The 18,870-nt window shown below is 43.3% G+C and overlaps 1 protein-coding gene across 1 annotated transcript in view; it reads right to left on the bottom strand.

Moving 5' to 3' along the window:
• The window catches only part of LOC130322638 (transient receptor potential cation channel subfamily M member 2-like), a 285,004-nt gene that overhangs the window by 131,431 nt on the left and 134,703 nt on the right, over positions 1-18,870 (bottom strand). The window contains exons 15-23 of the mRNA XM_056553109.1: positions 16,528-16,640; positions 16,330-16,437; positions 15,656-15,860; positions 14,383-14,501; positions 14,131-14,266; positions 13,504-13,675; positions 13,242-13,422; positions 12,474-12,655; positions 11,551-11,683 (exon numbers count right to left, since the gene is read on the bottom strand). Coding sequence (XP_056409084.1) covers positions 11,551-11,683; positions 12,474-12,655; positions 13,242-13,422; positions 13,504-13,675; positions 14,131-14,266; positions 14,383-14,501; positions 15,656-15,860; positions 16,330-16,437; positions 16,528-16,640 — 1,349 coding nt within the window. The remainder of the gene's footprint in view (positions 1-11,550; positions 11,684-12,473; positions 12,656-13,241; positions 13,423-13,503; positions 13,676-14,130; positions 14,267-14,382; positions 14,502-15,655; positions 15,861-16,329; positions 16,438-16,527; positions 16,641-18,870) is intronic.

The following is an 18,870-nucleotide window of genomic DNA, read 5'->3' as shown; positions in this document are numbered from 1 at the left end:
CATATTATATAGGGCATAGTGCAATGCTCTGCAGAGGGTCGTTACAGTTAGCATGTCCAGTGTGGTGCATTGCTCTGCGAAGGGTCTCGTTGCAACACAGGGTAGCATATGCTGTGTGTGGTGATGCAGTGCTCTGCAGACTGTCTTGTTTCAATATAGTATACAGTAGGGTGCAATGCTCTGTAGAGATATAACACAGGCTACATCTAATTAAATCATAGTATACACAGTGTAATACTCGTTATTTGCACGATCATGGTGTCCATATGGTTCATACGCTTGGTTTATAATGGGCGTACATGCATTACTGGTACAAGGTGCACACGAGTAGAGCATCTTCACGGTTTGATAACTCCATGAGTTTCTTATTGTCCGTACTCTCATGGTTAATTCATACGCTTATGGCACACTGCTCGTACGCGCATAGTATGTATACAGTTGCATGTGCTAATATCATTATATACGGTACATATACTCACTGACGATACATTCACAGCATTTATACTGGGCAAACTCGTTTATGCTGTTCACCTCATGGTTATTCTCTTACTCACTGGTGTTTTACACGGTCCACAAACTTGGCTTTTATGCTGTTCACATATTCTTGGCATGTTCACGGTCTTACGTTCTATCTACCATGTTACGTTCATAGCAATCAAACACCTCGTAATTATCACTGGTTCATACGCTCAAAGTATCATTCGGTTCATATGTTAATGGTATTTCATACTGGTTACGGCAGTATACTGCCTATAGCAATTATACGGTTCATACACTCATGGCAGTTATATTGGTTACACGCTCACGGTTCTTAAATTGTTCACATGTTCACCGCATTCATACACGCAGGGTTCATACACTCATGGCAGTTATATTGGTTACACGGTCATAGTTTTGTTGTTCGCGCGTTCATCGCATTCATACACGCAGGGTTCCTACGCTCATGGCGGTTGTATTGGTTGCGCGGTCATGGTTTTGTTGTTCACGCGTTCACTGCATTCATACACGCAGGTTTCATAAGCTCATGGCAGTTACATTGGTCACACGGTTATGGTTTTGTTGTTCACACGTTCACCGCATTCATACACGCAGGTTTCATACGCTCATGGCAGTTACATTGGTCACACGGTTATGGTTTTGTTGTTCACACGTTCATCGCATTCATACACGCAGGGTTCCTACGCTCATGGCGGTTGTATTGGTTGCACGGTCATGGTTTTGTTGTTCACGCGTTCACCGCATTCATACACGCAGGGTTCATACACTCATGGCAGTTATATTGGTTACATGGTCATAGTTTTGTTGTTCGCGCGTTCATCGCATTCATACACGCAGGTTTCATACGCTCATGGCAGTTATATGGGTTACACGGTCATGGTTTTGTTGTTCACACGTTCACCGCATTCATACACGCAGGTTTCCTATGGTTCTCACACAGTGTCATGCTGTTTCGTGCAGTTGTGTCCACGCGCTCATAGCATGTTCACAGCATTATACTGCTCATAGTACTCATACCTCATAGCGTCATACCACATATTAATTTGTAGCACATATGCTCGACGCTTATACTGCACATGTACTTGTAGCATTTATACTGCAAATACACATGGCCTACATCAGGCACATACGCTCTTAGCATTGATACCGCAAGTATACTCATAGCATTATACTGCTCATAGTATCATACCACTATACACTCATAGCATTTATACCACATATACGCTCATTGTATTCATACCACAGACATGTTCACGTCATGTATATTGCACATATAATTGTAGCAATACACTACACGGACATTCGTAGCATTCATTCTGTACATACGATGGTAGTAATTATTATGCTGACACGTTGTAGTACTTATTCTGCGTACATGTAGCATTCATTCTGTACATACGATGGTAGTAATTATTATGCTGACACGTTGTAGTACTTATTCTGCGTACATGTAGCATTCATTCTGTACATACGATGGTAGTAATTATTATGCTGACACCTTGTAGTACTTATTCTCCGTACACGTAGCATTCATTCTGTACATACGATGGTAGTAATTATTATGCGGACACGTTGTAGTACTTATTCTGCGTACATGTAGCATTCATTCTGTACATACGATGGTAGTAATTATTATGCTGACACGTTGTAGTACTTATTCTGCGTACATGTAGCATTCATTCTGTACATACGATGGTAGTAATTATTATGCGGACACATTGTAGTACTTATTCTGCGTACATGTAGCATTCATTCTGTACATACGATGGTAGTAATTATTATGCTGACACGTTGTAGTACTTATTCTGCGTACATGTAGCATTCATTCTGTACATACGATGGTAGTAATTATTATGCTGACACGTTGTAGTACTTATTCTGCGTACATGTAGCATTCATTCTGTACATACATTGGTAGTAATTATTATGCTGACACGTTGTAGTACTTATTCTCCGTACATGTAGCATTAATTCTGTACATACGATGGTAGGAATTATTATGCTGACACGTTGTAGCACTTATTCTCCGTACACGTAGCATTCATTCTGTACATACGATGGTAGTAATTATTATGCGGACACGTTGTAGTACTTATTCTCCGTACATGTAGCATTAATTCTGTACATACGATGGTAGGAATTATTATGCTGACACCTTGTAGTACTTATTCTCCGTACACGTAGCATTCATTCTGTACATACGATGGTAGTAATTATTATGCGGACACGTTGTAGTACTTATTCTCCGTACATGTAGCAGTAATTCTGTACATACGATGGTAGTAATTATTATGCGGACACGTTGTAGTACTTATTCTGCGTACATGTAGCATTCATTCTGTACATACGATGGTAGTAATTATTATGCTGACACGTTGTAGTACTTATTCTGCGTACATGTACCATTCATTCTGTACATACGACGGTAGTAATTATTATGCTGACACGTTGTAGTACTTATTCTGCGTACATGTAGCATTCATTCTGTACATATGATGGTAGTAATTATTATGCTGACACGTTGTAGTACTTATTCTGCGTACATGTAGCATTCATTCTGTACATACGATGGTAGTAATTATTATGCTGACACGTTGTAGTACTTATTCTGCGTACATGTACCATTCATTCTGTACATACGATGGTAGTAATTATTATGCGGACACCTTGTAGTACTTATTCTGTGTACATGTATCATTCATTCTGTACATATGATGGTAGTAATTATTATGCGGACACGTTGTAGTACTTATTCTGCGTACATGTAGCATTCATTCTGTACATACGATGGTAGTGTTTATTATGCTGACACGTAGTACTTATTCTGCGTACATGTATCATTCATTCTGTACATACAATGGTAGTAATTATCATGCGGACACCTTGTAGTACTTATTCTGCGTACATGTAGCATTCATTCTGTACATACGATGGTAGTAATTATTATGCGGACACGTTGTAATACTTATTCTGTGTACATGTAGCATTCATTCTGTACATACGATGGTAGTAATTATTATGCTGACACGTTGTAGTACTTATTCTGCGTACATGTAGCATTCATTCTGTACATACGATGGTAGTAATTATTATGCGGACACCTTGTAGTACTTATTCTGTGTACATGTATCATTCATTCTGTACATATGATGGTAGTAATTATTATGCGGACACGTTGTAGTACTTATTCTGCGTACATGTAGCATTCATTCTGTACATACGATGGTAGTGTTTATTATGCTGACACGTAGTACTTATTCTGCGTACATGTATCATTCATTCTGTACATACAATGGTAGTAATTATTATGCGGACACCTTGTAGTACTTATTCTGCGTACATGTAGCATTCATTCTGTACATACGATGGTAGTAATTATTATGCTGACACGTTGTAGTACTTATTCTGCGTACACGTAGCATTCATTCTGTACATACGATGGTAGTAATTATTATGCTGACACCTTGTAGTACTTATTCTGCGTACACGTAGCATTCATTCTGTACATACGATGGTAGTAATTATTATGCTGACACGTTGTAGTACTTATTCTGCGTACATGTAGCATTCATTCTGTACATACGATGGTAGTAATTATTATGCTGACACGTTGTAGTACTTATTCTGCGTACATGTAGCATTCATTCTGTACATATGATGGTAGTAATTATTATGCTGACACGTTGTAGTACTTATTCTGCGTACATGTAGCATTCATTCTGTACATACGATGGTAGTAATTATTATGCTGACACCTTGTAGTACTTATTCTGCGTACACGTAGCATTCATTCTGTACATACGATGGTAGTAATTATTATGCGGACACGTTGTAGTACTTATTCTCCGTACATGTAGCAGTAATTCTGTACATACGATGGTAGTAATTATTATGCGGACACGTTGTAGTACTTATTCTGCGTACATGTAGCATTCATTCTGTACATACGATGGTAGTAATTATTATGCTGACACGTTGTAGTACTTATTCTGCGTACATGTACCATTCATTCTGTACATACGACGGTAGTAATTATTATGCTGACACGTTGTAGTACTTATTCTGCGTACATGTAGCATTCATTCTGTACATATGATGGTAGTAATTATTATGCTGACACGTTGTAGTACTTATTCTGCGTACATGTAGCATTCATTCTGTACATACGATGGTAGTAATTATTATGCTGACACGTTGTAGTACTTATTCTACGTACATGTACCATTCATTCTGTACATACGATGGTAGTAATTATTATGCGGACACGTTGTAGTACTTATTCTGCATACATGTAGCATTAATTCTGTACATACGATGGTAGTAATTATTATGCTGACACGTTGTAGTACTTATTCTGCGTACATGTAGCATTTATTCTGTACATACGATGGTAGTAATTATTATGCGGACACCTTGTAGTACTTATTCTGTGTACATGTATCATTCATTCTGTACATATGATGGTAGTAATTATTATGCGGACACGTTGTAGTACTTATTCTGCGTACATGTAGCATTCATTCTGTACATACGATGGTAGTGTTTATTATGCTGACACGTAGTACTTATTCTGCGTACATGTATCATTCATTCTGTACATACGATGGTAGTAATTATTATGCGGACACGTTGTAATACTTATTCTGTGTACATGTAGCATTCATTCTGTACATACGATGGTAGTAATTATTATGCTGACACGTTGTAGTACTTATTCTGCGTACATGTAGCATTCATTCTGTACATACGATGGTAGTAATTATTATGCTGACACGTTGTATTACTTATTCTGTGTACATGTATCATTCATTCTGTACATATGATGGTAGTAATTATTATGCGGACACGTTGTAGTACTTATTCTGCGTACATGTAGCATTCATTCTGTACATACGATGGTAGTGTTTATTATGCTGACACGTAGTACTTATTCTGCGTACATGTAGCATTCATTCTGTACATACGATGGTAGTAATTATTATGCTGACACCTTGTAGTACTTATTCTGCGTACACGTAGCATTCATTCTGTACATACGATGGTAGTAATTATTATGCTGACACGTTGTAGTACTTATTCTGCGTACATGTAGCATTCATTCTGTACATACGATGGTAGTGTTTATTATGCGGACACGTTGTAGTACTTATTCTGCGTACATGTAGCATTCATTCTGTACATACGATGGTAGTAATTATTATGCTGACACGTTGTAGTACTTATTCTGCGTACACGTAGCATTCATTCTGTACATACGATGGTAGTAATTATTATGCTGACACGTTGTAGTACTTATTCTGCGTACATGTAGCATTCATTCTGTACATACGATGGTAGTAATTATTATGCTGACACGTTGTAGTACTTATTCTGCGTACATGTACCATTCATTCTGTACATACGATGGTAGTAATTATTATGCGGACACCTTGTAGTACTTATTCTGTGTACATGTATCATTCATTCTGTACATATGATGGTAGTAATTATTATGCGGACACGTTGTAGTACTTATTCTGCGTACATGTAGCATTCATTCAGTACATACGATGGTAGTAATTATTATGCGGACACGTTGTAGTACTTATTCTCCGTACATGTATCATTCATTCTGTACATACAATGGTAGTAATTATTATGCGGACACCTTGTAGTACTTATTCTGCGTACATGTAGCATTCATTCTGTACATACAATGGTAGTAATTATTATGCGGACACCTTGTAGTACTTATTCTGCGTACATGTAGCATTCATTCTGTACATACGATGGTAGTAATTATTATGCTGACACGTTGTAGTACTTATTCTGCGTACACGTAGCATTCATTCTGTACATACGATGGTAGTAATTATTATGCTGACACGTTGTAGTACTTATTCTGCGTACATGTAGCATTTATTCTGTACATACGATGGTAGTAATTATTATGCTGACACGTTGTAGTACTTATTCTGCGTAGATGTACCATTCATTCTGTACATACGATGGTAGTAATTATTATGCGGACACCTTGTAGTACTTATTCTGTGTACATGTATCATTCATTCTGTACATATGATGGTAGTAATTATTATGCGGACACGTTGTAGTACTTATTCTGCGTACATGTAGCATTCATTCTGTACATACGATGGTAGTGTTTATTATGCTGACACGTAGTACTTATTCTGCGTACATGTATCATTCATTCTGTACATACAATGGTAGTAATTATTATGCTGACACCTTGTAGTACTTATTCTGCGTACATGTAGCATTCATTCTGTACATACGATGGTAGTAATTATTATGCTGACACCTTGTAGTACTTATTCTGCGTACACGTAGCATTCATTCTGTACATACGATGGTAGTAATTATTATGCTGACACGTTGTAGTACTTATTCTGCGTACATGTAGCATTCATTCTGTACATACGATGGTAGTAATTATTATGCGGACACGTTGTAGTACTTATTCTGCGTACATGTAGCATTCATTCTGTACATACGATGGTAGTATTTATTATGCTGACACGTTGTAGTACTTATTCTGCGTACATGTAGCATTCATTCTGTTATGTTCTCTGCACTAACATCCATAGCGTTTACTGTACATGGGTAATGGTATTTATTCTGCATGTTCATCCATAGCGTCTACACTACACACATGCTCCCGTTGCTTTTACTGTACGTATGTTCATAGCATTCATTCTGTGTATTCGTGCATAGTCTTTTATATGGAAAGTTCACTCAGGTTTGTCAGGATGTGGCCCTATTGCCTGACTCCTCTTCAGGTTAAGGGGTCAATGTCGGTTGCTACTGACTTGTTCAGAGCAATCGCATTGTTGTTTATTGTCATGACCTGACAAGTTCTCAGGTCAGATACAACCTCCTCTGTTGTATTTCACGACTACGTTATCAGTTAGTTATAGTACACATATTCAACGATCCGGCACAGGTACTCGTTCAAAGGGTGGTCATCATTTTAGTGGCACTAATCGGCTGTTCAATACCCGGTCACCTGACTCGTTCCTTCAGGGGTTAAATCGCAGTTGTTACTGACTCACATTCAGAACAACCAATTTCAGGAATACTCACAATGTTAACCTGTTGCCTGACTCCTCTTCAGGTTAAGGGGTAATGTCGGTTGCTAATGACTCGTATTCAGAGCAATTTTGTCGTTGGTGTATTTGTTATGACCTGACACGTTTTCAGGTCAGATACAACCTCGTCTGTTGTATTTCTCGATTATGTTATTTCGTTATAGTACACAGATTCAACTATCTGGCATAGTTGCACGTTACGCTCATAGTCTGGTTACGTTCATAGCTTTATTTTGTTGTACTGCACATGGGTAATAGTTTTTCTGCATTTCCATCCTTAGAGTCTACACTACACATATGCTCCCGTAGCTTTACTGTACTCATGCTCATAGCTTTCTTACTGCATATTCGTGCATAGTGTTTATACGGAAAGGTTATACAGCTTTGTTAGGATGTTGCCCTATTTACCTGACTCCTTCAGCTTAAGGAGTTAATGTCGGTTGCTACCGATGAATTTTCAGAGCAATTACATTGTGGTTCATTGTCATGACCTGAGACGTTCTCAGGACAGATACAGCCTCCTCCGTGGTATTTCATGACCCCGTTATCAGTTACTTATAGTAGACATATTCAACTATCCGGCATAGTTGCACGTTGTCTATCTTTTGAGATATATGTTTACACTTTATTTTCTAGGCATGTATGCGGTACTCATAATGGTGTTAGAGCATAAATTCATAACGTTCCTTACGTTTTCACGGGACTTACGCTCCCAGCTTGTGTATGATACATGCACCAGTACACAGCATTTGTTGCATACTACCATAGTTGTATGCGGGTAGGTTATTATGTGCATTCGTTCCTAGTGTTGAATAGCAGTTGCACCTCTGGCTGTACATATATTTACAAGACACGATTACAGTATTCATATGGTGCTTACATTCATTGCAGATATATCGAGCACATATTCTTAAACCTCCTACGTCTGCAGGGGGGGATGCACCACATAGGTTATTGTTACAGACATGTCTCAGAGCAATAACATATTGAGTAGCGACTTGTAGTTGGGTATACTGTTAGCAGGTTATGCCGTACATACGGTTAACATGTTTCATGCGGTGCACACAGGGGAGGTAGATCATTTGCTTAGGGTATTGGACACAATTGGTCATTTTTGTTCCTGACACGCCTTCAGAACAACACGCCAGCTTCATATAGGTATCTTGTCATGAATACTCATGTTACCCTGTTGCCTGACTCCTCTTCAGGTTAAAGGGGTAATGCCAGTTGCTACTGACTCGTTTTCAGAGCAATTTTGTTGTGTGTTATATTTGTTATGACCTGACACGTTTTCAGGTCAGATACAACCTCGTCTGTTGTATTTCTCGATGACGTTATCATTTCGTTATAGTACACAGATTCGACTATCCGGCATAATTGCACGTTCTCTTTTAAGGAGGGCCAGCATTTAGTTGCAGATAAATTGTGCATTTAATACACAGTTTCATGACTCATTTCTTTAGGATCGGGGTTTGAATCGTGGTTGCTGCTGTCTCATTTCAGAGCAATTGATTTGACATGGTTATGTAGGTAATCTGACACATTTCAGATAGCATACAATCTCAATATGGCATTTCACACTTACGTATTTGAGAAGAAAAAAAAAAAAGTGGTTTACAAAGACCTGTGATGTTTACAGGCACAATGATTTCACAAAGACTTGTCATGTCTACAGGCTTGATGGTTCCACGGGGACCTGTGACGGGTTCAGGCACGACGGTGTCACAAAGACCTGTCAGGTCTACAGACATGATGGTTCACCTAAACACTGGTCACGTCTACAGGTACGTTGCTCATGCAGGGAGCTGTCATCTGCAATGGGTCATCACTTCCAAGTCCAGTTGGGTCAGTACATTGGCTAGTTAGGTATGTCTGTTACAGTCTCAATCAGGTAAGGTGCCTTCGTGAACCTTGTCAGGCGACATGACCCACACGGTCTATCAGGTAGATAGGTATTTCTTGTCATTTACCTGTCAGTTTAGTTTTTGCCTATTAAATAGCAGGGGATTGGTGCTTGTCACACCTGCCATGAAGTTAGCCTTTCCGTGTCCATTTGAAGTAATGTCACAAGTAGGGATGGTGATAGGTATAGTTCAGTTAGTATATTTGGCAGGGAAGGTTATTTTCAGGTTGATTCTTTACAGATGGACGTTACTACCACGGTTTCAAAGGTATGGTTACCACCTCTAGTTGGTCGGGGCTACTCTTTCAGCACATTAGGTATAGTCTACTTCGGGTATGTGAAGATTAATGCTGGGTGTAGGATGTTTTATTTCAGGAATTGTATTCATCCTAGCATGGTTGCTTTTTGCCCTCTATAGGCCCTCATTACACGGTTATGGCACAACTCAGACCGCTATGCTAGGGTAACATCTTGTATAGGTATGTAGGCAATCTTTCCTGCCACTAGTACACGTATGGAGCCCTGATCACAACTATAAAGCCTGATGGGCTGTATTTGTGCGAGGGGCGGAAGTAATTATCGCTCCCTGCACTTCCAGGTGGGGCTTATTGGGAACAGGTGGGGGCGTGTGTATATAACTTCCCCCTCTCCTACAGGGGCGGAGCACGTGTCGTTTGTGGAACCCTCCCAACCCTCCCTTATCTTATTCCTTCACTATAGTGCATGCCCTCTATAGGCGTGCCCTCATTGCGCGGTTATGGCACAACTCAGACCGCTATGCTAGGGTAAGATCTTGTATAGGTATGTAGGCAATCTTTCCTGTCACTAGTACACGTATGGAGCCCTGATCACAAATCTAATTGCCTTATCTCCCAACTAAAAAAACTGAAACTCTGGATCAACACAGTAGGAACACAGTAGGGTTATAGATTTTATAGGTTATAGGTTGCAGGTTATAGATTGACCTTAATGGATTCTGATCTTTCTCACCCTTATGAGCTATAAATAATAATAAGCTTTTTACACTTAGACTAATTGTTATTCAGGAATAAATAGTGATGTGATGGGGTCTCTGGTAACCCCCATGTTTCCTCTCTTATGCAGCTGATGTCTTACTTCTGAGCAGTCTCCTGGTCCCACCCATGTGTCATATCTTATGCAGTAGAAGTCTCACCTCTGAGCGGTCTCCTGGTCCTGCCATTTGTCATCTCTTATGCAGTAGACATGTTCCCCATGAGCGGTCTCCTGGTCCCCCTATGTGTCCTCTCTATGCAATAGACGTCTCACCTTTGAGCAGTCTCCTAGTTCTCCCATGTGTCCTCTCTTATGCAGTAGATGTGTCACCTCTAAGCGATCTCCTGGTCACCTCCTCTCATATGTCATCTTTTATGCCGTAGACATGTTACCTCTGAGTGGTCTCCTGGTCCCCCCCATGTGTCCTCTCCTATGTAGTAGACATCTTACCTCTGAGCGGTCTCCTGGTCCCCCCCAGTGTCCTCTCCTATGTAGTAGACATCTTACCTCTGAGCGGTTTCCTGCCCCCCCATGTGTCCTCTCCTATGTAGTAGACATCTTACCTCTGAGCGGTCTCCTGCCCCCCCCCCCCCCCCCATGTGTCCTCTCCTTTGCAGTAGACATCTTATCTCTGAGCGGTCTCGTGGTCCCCCTGATGTGTCCTCTCCTATGTAGTAGACATCTTACCTCTGAGCGGTCTCCTGGTCCCCACCAAGTGTCCTCTCCTATGTAGTAGACATCTTACCTCTGAGCGGTTTCCTGCCCCCCCCCCCATGTGTCCTCTCCTATGTTGTAGACATCTTAGCTCTGAGCGGTCTCCTGCCCCCCCCCCCCATGTGTCCTCTCCTTTGCAGTAGACATCTTATCTTTGAGCGGTCTCGTGGTCCCCCTGAAGTGTCCTCTCCTATGTAGTAGACATCTTACCTCTGAGCGGTCTCCTGCCCCCCCCCCCCCCCCATGTGTCCTCTCCTTTGCAGTAGACATCTTATCTCTGAGCGGTCTCGTGGTCCCCCTGATGTGTCCTCTCCTATGTAGTAGACATCTTACCTCTGAGCGGTCTCTTTCACCAGATTCTCCTGGCTTTGTCCTTCTTGCTGTTGCTTCATTTGCTGATAGTTGTCTCTCATGTAGGATTCCCAGGAGAGCAGCGATGACTCCTGACCTTCATCTAGAAGACGCCCTGCAAGGACCCATGGTTATTAGTCATTACCACAGCATGTGCTAAGAAAATGATGTGACCGGTGCCGATCAGAGCAACACCATTTACTGTATCCAAAACTGATCATGTCAATGCCCCCATATCCTGTACTGATCCTGAGTTATATCCTGTATTATACTCCAGAGCTGTACTCACTATTCTGCTGGTGAGGTCACTGTGTACATACATTACATTACTTATCCTGTACTGATCCTGAATTATATCCTGTATCATACTCCAGAGCTGTACTCACTATTCTGCTGGTGAGGTCACTGTGTATATACATTACTTACCCTGTACTGATCCTGAGTTATATCCTGTATTATACTCCAGAGCTGTACTCACTATTCTGCTGGTGGGGTCACTGTGTACATACATTACATTACTTATCCTGTACTGATCCTGAGTTTTATCCTGTATTATACTCCAGAGCTGTACTCACTTTTCTGCTGGTGAGGTCACTGTGTACATACATTACATTACTTATCCTGTACTGATCCTGAGTTATATCCTGTATTATACTCCAGGGCTGTACTCACTATTCTGCTGGTGAGGTCACTGTGTACATACATTACATTACTTATCCTGTACTGATCCTGAGTTATATCTTGTATTATTCTCCAGAGCTGTACTCACTATTCTGCTGGTGAGGTCACTGTGTATATACATTACATTAGTTATCCTGTACTGATCCTGAGTTATATCCTGTATCCTGAGCAGCACTCACTATTCTGCTGTAGCTGTAGTAGATATGGGGTCACATGTCACTCACTCAGCACTTTGTGTCCAGGGTCCGATCTCTTGCAGACCACGTACTTCAGGACAATGTAAATGTGGCTGAAGAGGATGAATGGCGTTGGAGCCGTCGGACGTTCATTATATTCTTTTATTAAATTATATCGCATGAACTTCCAGACTTCATCTGTGTTACTCTCAATGTCTGCGAAGGTGTAACTATGGGAAGGAGGAAAACCAATGAGGAGGACCACCGGGGGCTGCTGAAGATGGCACCGTGAGACACAACAAGGTGTAACTATGGGAAGAAGGAAAATCAATGAGGGGAGGCACCAGGGGCTGCTGAAGATGGCACCGTGAGACACAACAAGGTGTAACTATGGGAAGAAGGAAAACCAATGAGGACGACCAACGGGGGCTCCTGAAGATGGTCCCGTGAGACACAACAAGGTGTAACTATGGGAGAAGGAAAATCAATGAGGAGGAGCACCGGGGGGGTCCTGAAGATGGCGCCGTGAGACACAACAAGGTGTAACTATGGGAAGAAGGAAGACCAATGAGGAGTACCACCGGGGGCTACTAATGAGGGCACTGTGAGACACAACAAGGTGTAACTATGGGAATAAGGAAAACCAATGAGGAGGACCACCAGGGGCTCCTGAAGATGGTGCCGTGAGACACAACAAGGTGTAGAGGCAAGAGATGAAACCCCTCATGATAAACACTACTGCCCCCCGCAGACAATGATACTACTGCCACCTGCAGACAATGATACTACTGCCCCCTGCAGGCTGTGAACTCCTACCTGAACATGGCAATGAGAAGATTGAGCAGAAGAATGTTAGCCATCAGGAGATACAAGCACATCAGTATGATGGTCAGCCACTCCGGGAACAGAGCATTGCCATCTCCATCGTTGTACACACATTTGGGTTGGCTGGGGTTAGTGCCATTCATGGAACATTTTGTTGGGTCAAAGTTCAAACCTGAAAGCAAAGTTACATCAGTCACTGTGTCTTCTCTGCAGATGGACCAGTCTCATCATATCCGTCAGCCATGTCACTTACTGTCCACAATAGATGGCATCTGTCCAAATAGGGTGAGGTAGGGACCATAGAGGACGTTCCGAAAGATCCAGTACAACCTGTCCTCATTGATGGTGGTAATTGCCTGTAATGCCACTCCGTACGATACGATCCAAATGGCCAAAAGGAAGAGGAAGAAGAAGATGTCCTTTACCTGTAAGAGGCAACAGGGCAGTCAAATCCTAGACATATCTGAGCAATGAGATCAGGAGCCTTCACAGAGATCAGGAGCCTCCACAGAGATCAGGAACCTCCACAGAAATCAGGAACCTCCCAAGAGATCAGCGACCTCCACAGAGATCAGGGACCTCAACAGAGATCAGGGACCTCCACAGAGATCAGAACCTCCATAGAGATCAGGAACCTCTTGAGAGATCAGGGACCTCCACAGAGATCAGAACCTCCATAGAGATCAGGGACCTCTACAGAGATCAGGGACCTCCACAGAGATCAGGAACCTCCACAGAGATCAGGAACCTCCACAGAGATCAGGGATCTCCACAGAGATCAGGGACCTCCACAGAGATCAGGAAACTCCACAGAGATCAGGGATCTCCACAGAGATCAGGGACCTCCACAGAGATCAGGGAATCTTCATAGGCCACTCACCATCTGACGGAGAATAATGATCTTCGGGCCGAGGACTCTGCTGACTGTGAATATGTGCATGAAGCGAACACAGAATATTATGAAATCCAGAGACAGGAAGACACGACCCAAGTAGACAGTCTGTGAAGTGACCAATCTAGAAGATGAAGGATTCTCATGTCATCATTCCATAAGTGTTCAGTCCAAGTGTTACTGATAACATTTATTACCCCAGAGCCGTGTGATTGCCTCACAAGTGACTATACCCCTCACCTGCAGATCAGACCCACAATGAATAGCCCCAGGGCTGCTGTGTCCACCTGGTTCCAAAATCCTGAGATGTACTGGATAGATGTTGAAACAAATCCATGATGGTCTGGATCATAAAGTAACTGCAAAGCAGAGAAATCCCAAGAAAAAATTGGTAGAAAATTACTAGTGAAAGAGAAACACAGAGAACAAACAAGAGAAGAAGAACCACAGTCCAGGTATAGGACATGATAGATAGGAGACCTCTCCGACAAGTGGGCAGTAGAGGAATAGGGTGGCCAAGAAGGAAAGGACATCAACAAAACACACAGATATAGAATGAGGGCATCAGAGGGGTGGCCAGGGCATCAGAGGGGTGGTCAGGGCATCAGAGGGGTGGCCAGGGCATCAGAGGGGATGTCAGGGCATCAGAAGGGTGGCCAGGGCATCAGAGAGGCAGTCAGGGAATTAGAGAGGCAGTTAGGTCAGCAAAGGGGTGGCCAGGGCATCAGAGAGGCAGTCAGGGCATCAGAGGGGTGGCCAGGACATCATAGGGGGTGATTAGGGCATCAGAGGGGTGGTCAGGGCATCAGAGGGGTGGTCAGGGCATCAGAGGGGTGGTCAGGACAATAGAGGGGTGGTAAGGACAACAGAGGGGTGGTCAGGTCATCAGAGGGGTGGCTAGGGCATTAAAGGGGCAGTCAGGGCATCAGAGGGGTGGTCAGGGCATCAGAGGGGTGGCCAGGGCATCAGAGAGGCAGTCAGGTCAGCAGAGGTGTGGCCAGGGCATCAGAGGAGCGGCCAGGGCACCAGAGAGGCAGTCAGAGCATTAGAGAGGCGGTCAGGTCAGCAAAGGGGTGGCCAGGGTATCAGAGAGGCGGTCACGGCATCAGAGAGGTGGTCAGGACATCAGAGGGGTGGCCAGGACATCAGAGGGGGTGGTCAGGGCATCAGAGGGGTGGTCAGGCCATCAGAGGGGTGGTCAGGACATCAGAGAGGTGGTCAGGGCATCAAAGGGGCGGTCAGGGCATCAGAGAGGCAGTCAGGGCATCAGAGAGGCAGTCAGGGCATCAGAGGGGTGGACAAGGCATAAGAGGGGTGGCCAGTGTTAGGTACTTCCCATGTTGGCCATCTCATGGGAAGAGCTGGATTTTCTCTCTTATGAAGTATTATGAGGGATGAAGATGACCTCATGGAAGGATTATTGGCTCTTCCATTTCTCCTAGTTTTCTTGGCCTTATCTATGAAGAATTTTCTACTGTTCTACATGCATACACATACACCGCATGGACCGTACCTGCCGCAGCTCCTCACACAAGATGGTGAAGACCCAGACGTACAAGATGTATTCCCTCCAGGATGGAGAGGGCTGGAAGTCAATCATTATGACGTAAGCGAAGAGCCAGAGGAAGCCGATGTACGACACCACGTTGTAATAGAACTTGATTATTGGGGCGTTAAAAAAAGCCATGAACTTCCAGAAACAGCTGTAGGGTTTAGGCCTGTAATAGACATAAGGACATCAGCAATGGAAGAACACCCAACAATCACAAGGTCCCTCCAGCGAATCGCATGGAAAAATAGAATGTTCTTGACTGTCAGTCTAAGGTCCGTGTCTAATTCTATTATCTATACAACAACGTGTTCGCTTCGTGTGACGGAGTTTGGGGCTCACACGGCATTCACCCCTCCCCCCCCCATGTCCACATACATGTGGATAACATACACGGTACACTATGCCCAGGTAATGTGAAGCCGGGCTTCCTCTGGGTTCTATAAGAAGCCCCCTCTTCCTGAGTACCGATGTTATAGTCCAATGTGACTTCCTATAAGTGACTACCCCCCCTTGTGACACTAGAATTAAGTCTTGGACACCCTGCCATGAGGGGCACCGTCTTGCGGTCTGGATATTACATATATCTGTCCTAGGTAATGTTCAGTCATGTACGCAATCATGTCCTCCCCCCTCACCCATGGTGGCGTTCTCTTCTACTGTTCGTCAGTTCATGGCGGATTCTCATGCTCTGACGCTCATTGGTGCTTCCTTCAGTCCCAGAAATGTTGGCCACGTATCCTTTCCTATAATAGAGACATTGTCGGAGCTCCCTGGTATTACATTATCTTATTACTTGTATGATGGAGTAATAACAATATGTGTATCCGACCTACCTGTATGTGATGAGACCACTGTAGATGAGTGGGAATAGTAACATACACAACATAATCTGGATAAAACCATTGTCCACCGACAGCCGCCCCCACCACGTCTTAGTGAGGAACATCTAGTGGGGAAGAAGGGAACCTCTGTATGCACATTACATTACTTAAAAACATCAAGACCCCCAATGACAACTATCTTCTGTATAAAACGTTTCATTGATGATGTTCTGATCCTCTGGCAGGGGAGTACCGTGGATTTTGAGGAATTCCTGAAATCCCTTAATGACAACAATATTGGTTTATTTTTTACATCTGAGATTCATGAGACCAGTCTGTCATTTCTAGATGTGTGCATACATAAGGACACCACGGGAGGTTTACGCACCACCATTCACAGGAAAGACACGGCCACCAACAGTCTCCTGAGGTGGGAGAGTTGCCACCCGGGACCCCTTAAACGGGGCATCCCGCGGGGGCAATATCTCCGCCTCAGGAGGAACTGTTCTGACCCTGGAGACTTTGTCAGAGAAGCAAGAGACTTACAGTCTAGATTTCTGGAGAGAGGCTACCCCCGACATGTTCTGAACTCAGCCTATAAACAAGCGTTGGCCACACCAAGAGAAAACCTGTTAACACCTAAACCACGCGACCTGACACAGAGTAGCACACGCATAATAGCTACGTACGACCATGGAGCTCAGGCAGTACGTGAGGTTCTTAATAAACACTGGGATATCTTGCGTATGGACCAAGACATCAGGGAGATTATAGCGGATTATCCCCAGGTCACATATAGAAGAGGTCGGAACCTGGGAGACTTAGTCAGCCCCAGCCATTACTTGCCAGAGAGACAGGCAACTAATTGGCTGGATAATAACCCAGGTCCGATAGGCTGTTTTAAGTGTGGTCACTGTAAGGCCTGTACCAGTGTACTCAAAACAAAAAGCTTTACAAATGATATCACCGGCGAGGTAATAAAAATACGGGATTTTATTAACTGCAGCTCTAGATACATAATTTATTTGATACAATGTGAGTGCTCTATACGCTATGTGGGCAAAACGTCCAGGGAATTCAAACGCCGTGTGTTAGAACACTTAGGTGATGTGAGGAACAGGAGAGAGACATCAGTGGCCATGCATGTCAATCAGATGCATGGTGGTAACCCTAGAACATTATCATTTATAGGAATTGAAAGAGTTAGACCATCGCAACGGGGTGGTGACATAGACAGGATATTGCTTCAAAAAGAATGCCGTTGGATCCACAAACTAAATACACATACCCCATATGGTCTTAATGACCAGTTAAACTTTGCGTGCTTTCTGTAAATTGTTATGATGGGGGCCCCCACTATCAATACACGGTGAGAAAATAGGCAGACAGAGGAGACCTTAGGAGGTCTATGAGGCAGTCTCACCGTTAGATAGGGACTGAAGGGACCCAGGAGGTTGGAGAGCGGGGTCGCCCTTTTTAGGGCGGGTGCGCCGCCTAGGACTAGGGATCCTAGATTAGACAGGAGCAGTCAGGTACCCTAGGCCCATATCATTACCCCTTAACCACATTTCCATATCAGAATCCCCTGTGGGGACCCCCACCTTAACAACCTAACCTATGTTATATTAAGGCCATTAACTAACCCTAAAACCAATTAAGCACGCAATAGTTGTGGTCTAGATGTACTCATCATCTTCTCCTTCTTTTGGTACATTTATTCCGGCATATATGTATATAATTCTTTCACTTACCCAAATCCTCCTCCTGTGGTGTCTTGCGACTCTATGTGTATGCAACACACCTGGATATATGTATAATATCTGGCTCATGAGTTTCTTAATTACCTCTCGTACTCTATACTGGTTTCTTGAGGGCTGACAACGAATATGGGTCTGTCCTTTTAGTCAGTGCCCGACCATCTGTGGGTATTATCCATCCAGGGACCCTGTGCCTACTTAAGTTAAATCAGGTGCCCTACCTGCAGATGATCGTGTCCTGATGTGAAGGCAGACCTAGCACGGCCCTGAGCGGTCACTTTAAGATCTCTGGATGATACTTCCTAAGCTTCACAAAGTTGTCACCCAGTGAAGTTTTTCAGCACAAGTCACGAAATAGTTAAGTTATCCGCTCGGCATTCAGTGCTGTCAGCGTACCAGTACCACTCCCCCTGCTACGTCACAGGGGGTGCGGTCGGCTGACGTATGCACCAGCCGATAGGATATGACGTCAGACGCCGGCTTTGCCGGTGTCAGCGCGCGGTAGCTGGACTTTGTATTAACAGCTCCCCGCCACTGCGGGTGTCGCGCTGCACCGGATAAGCCGCGAACTACAGGGATAATCGTAAGTAGCCGCTTG

The sequence above is a fragment of the Hyla sarda genome, unplaced genomic scaffold (genome assembly GCF_029499605.1).
Source record: "Hyla sarda isolate aHylSar1 unplaced genomic scaffold, aHylSar1.hap1 scaffold_237, whole genome shotgun sequence".
NCBI classification, from domain to species: domain Eukaryota; kingdom Metazoa; phylum Chordata; class Amphibia; order Anura; family Hylidae; genus Hyla; species Hyla sarda.
This window is presented reverse-complemented; position numbering and strand designations above follow the sequence as displayed.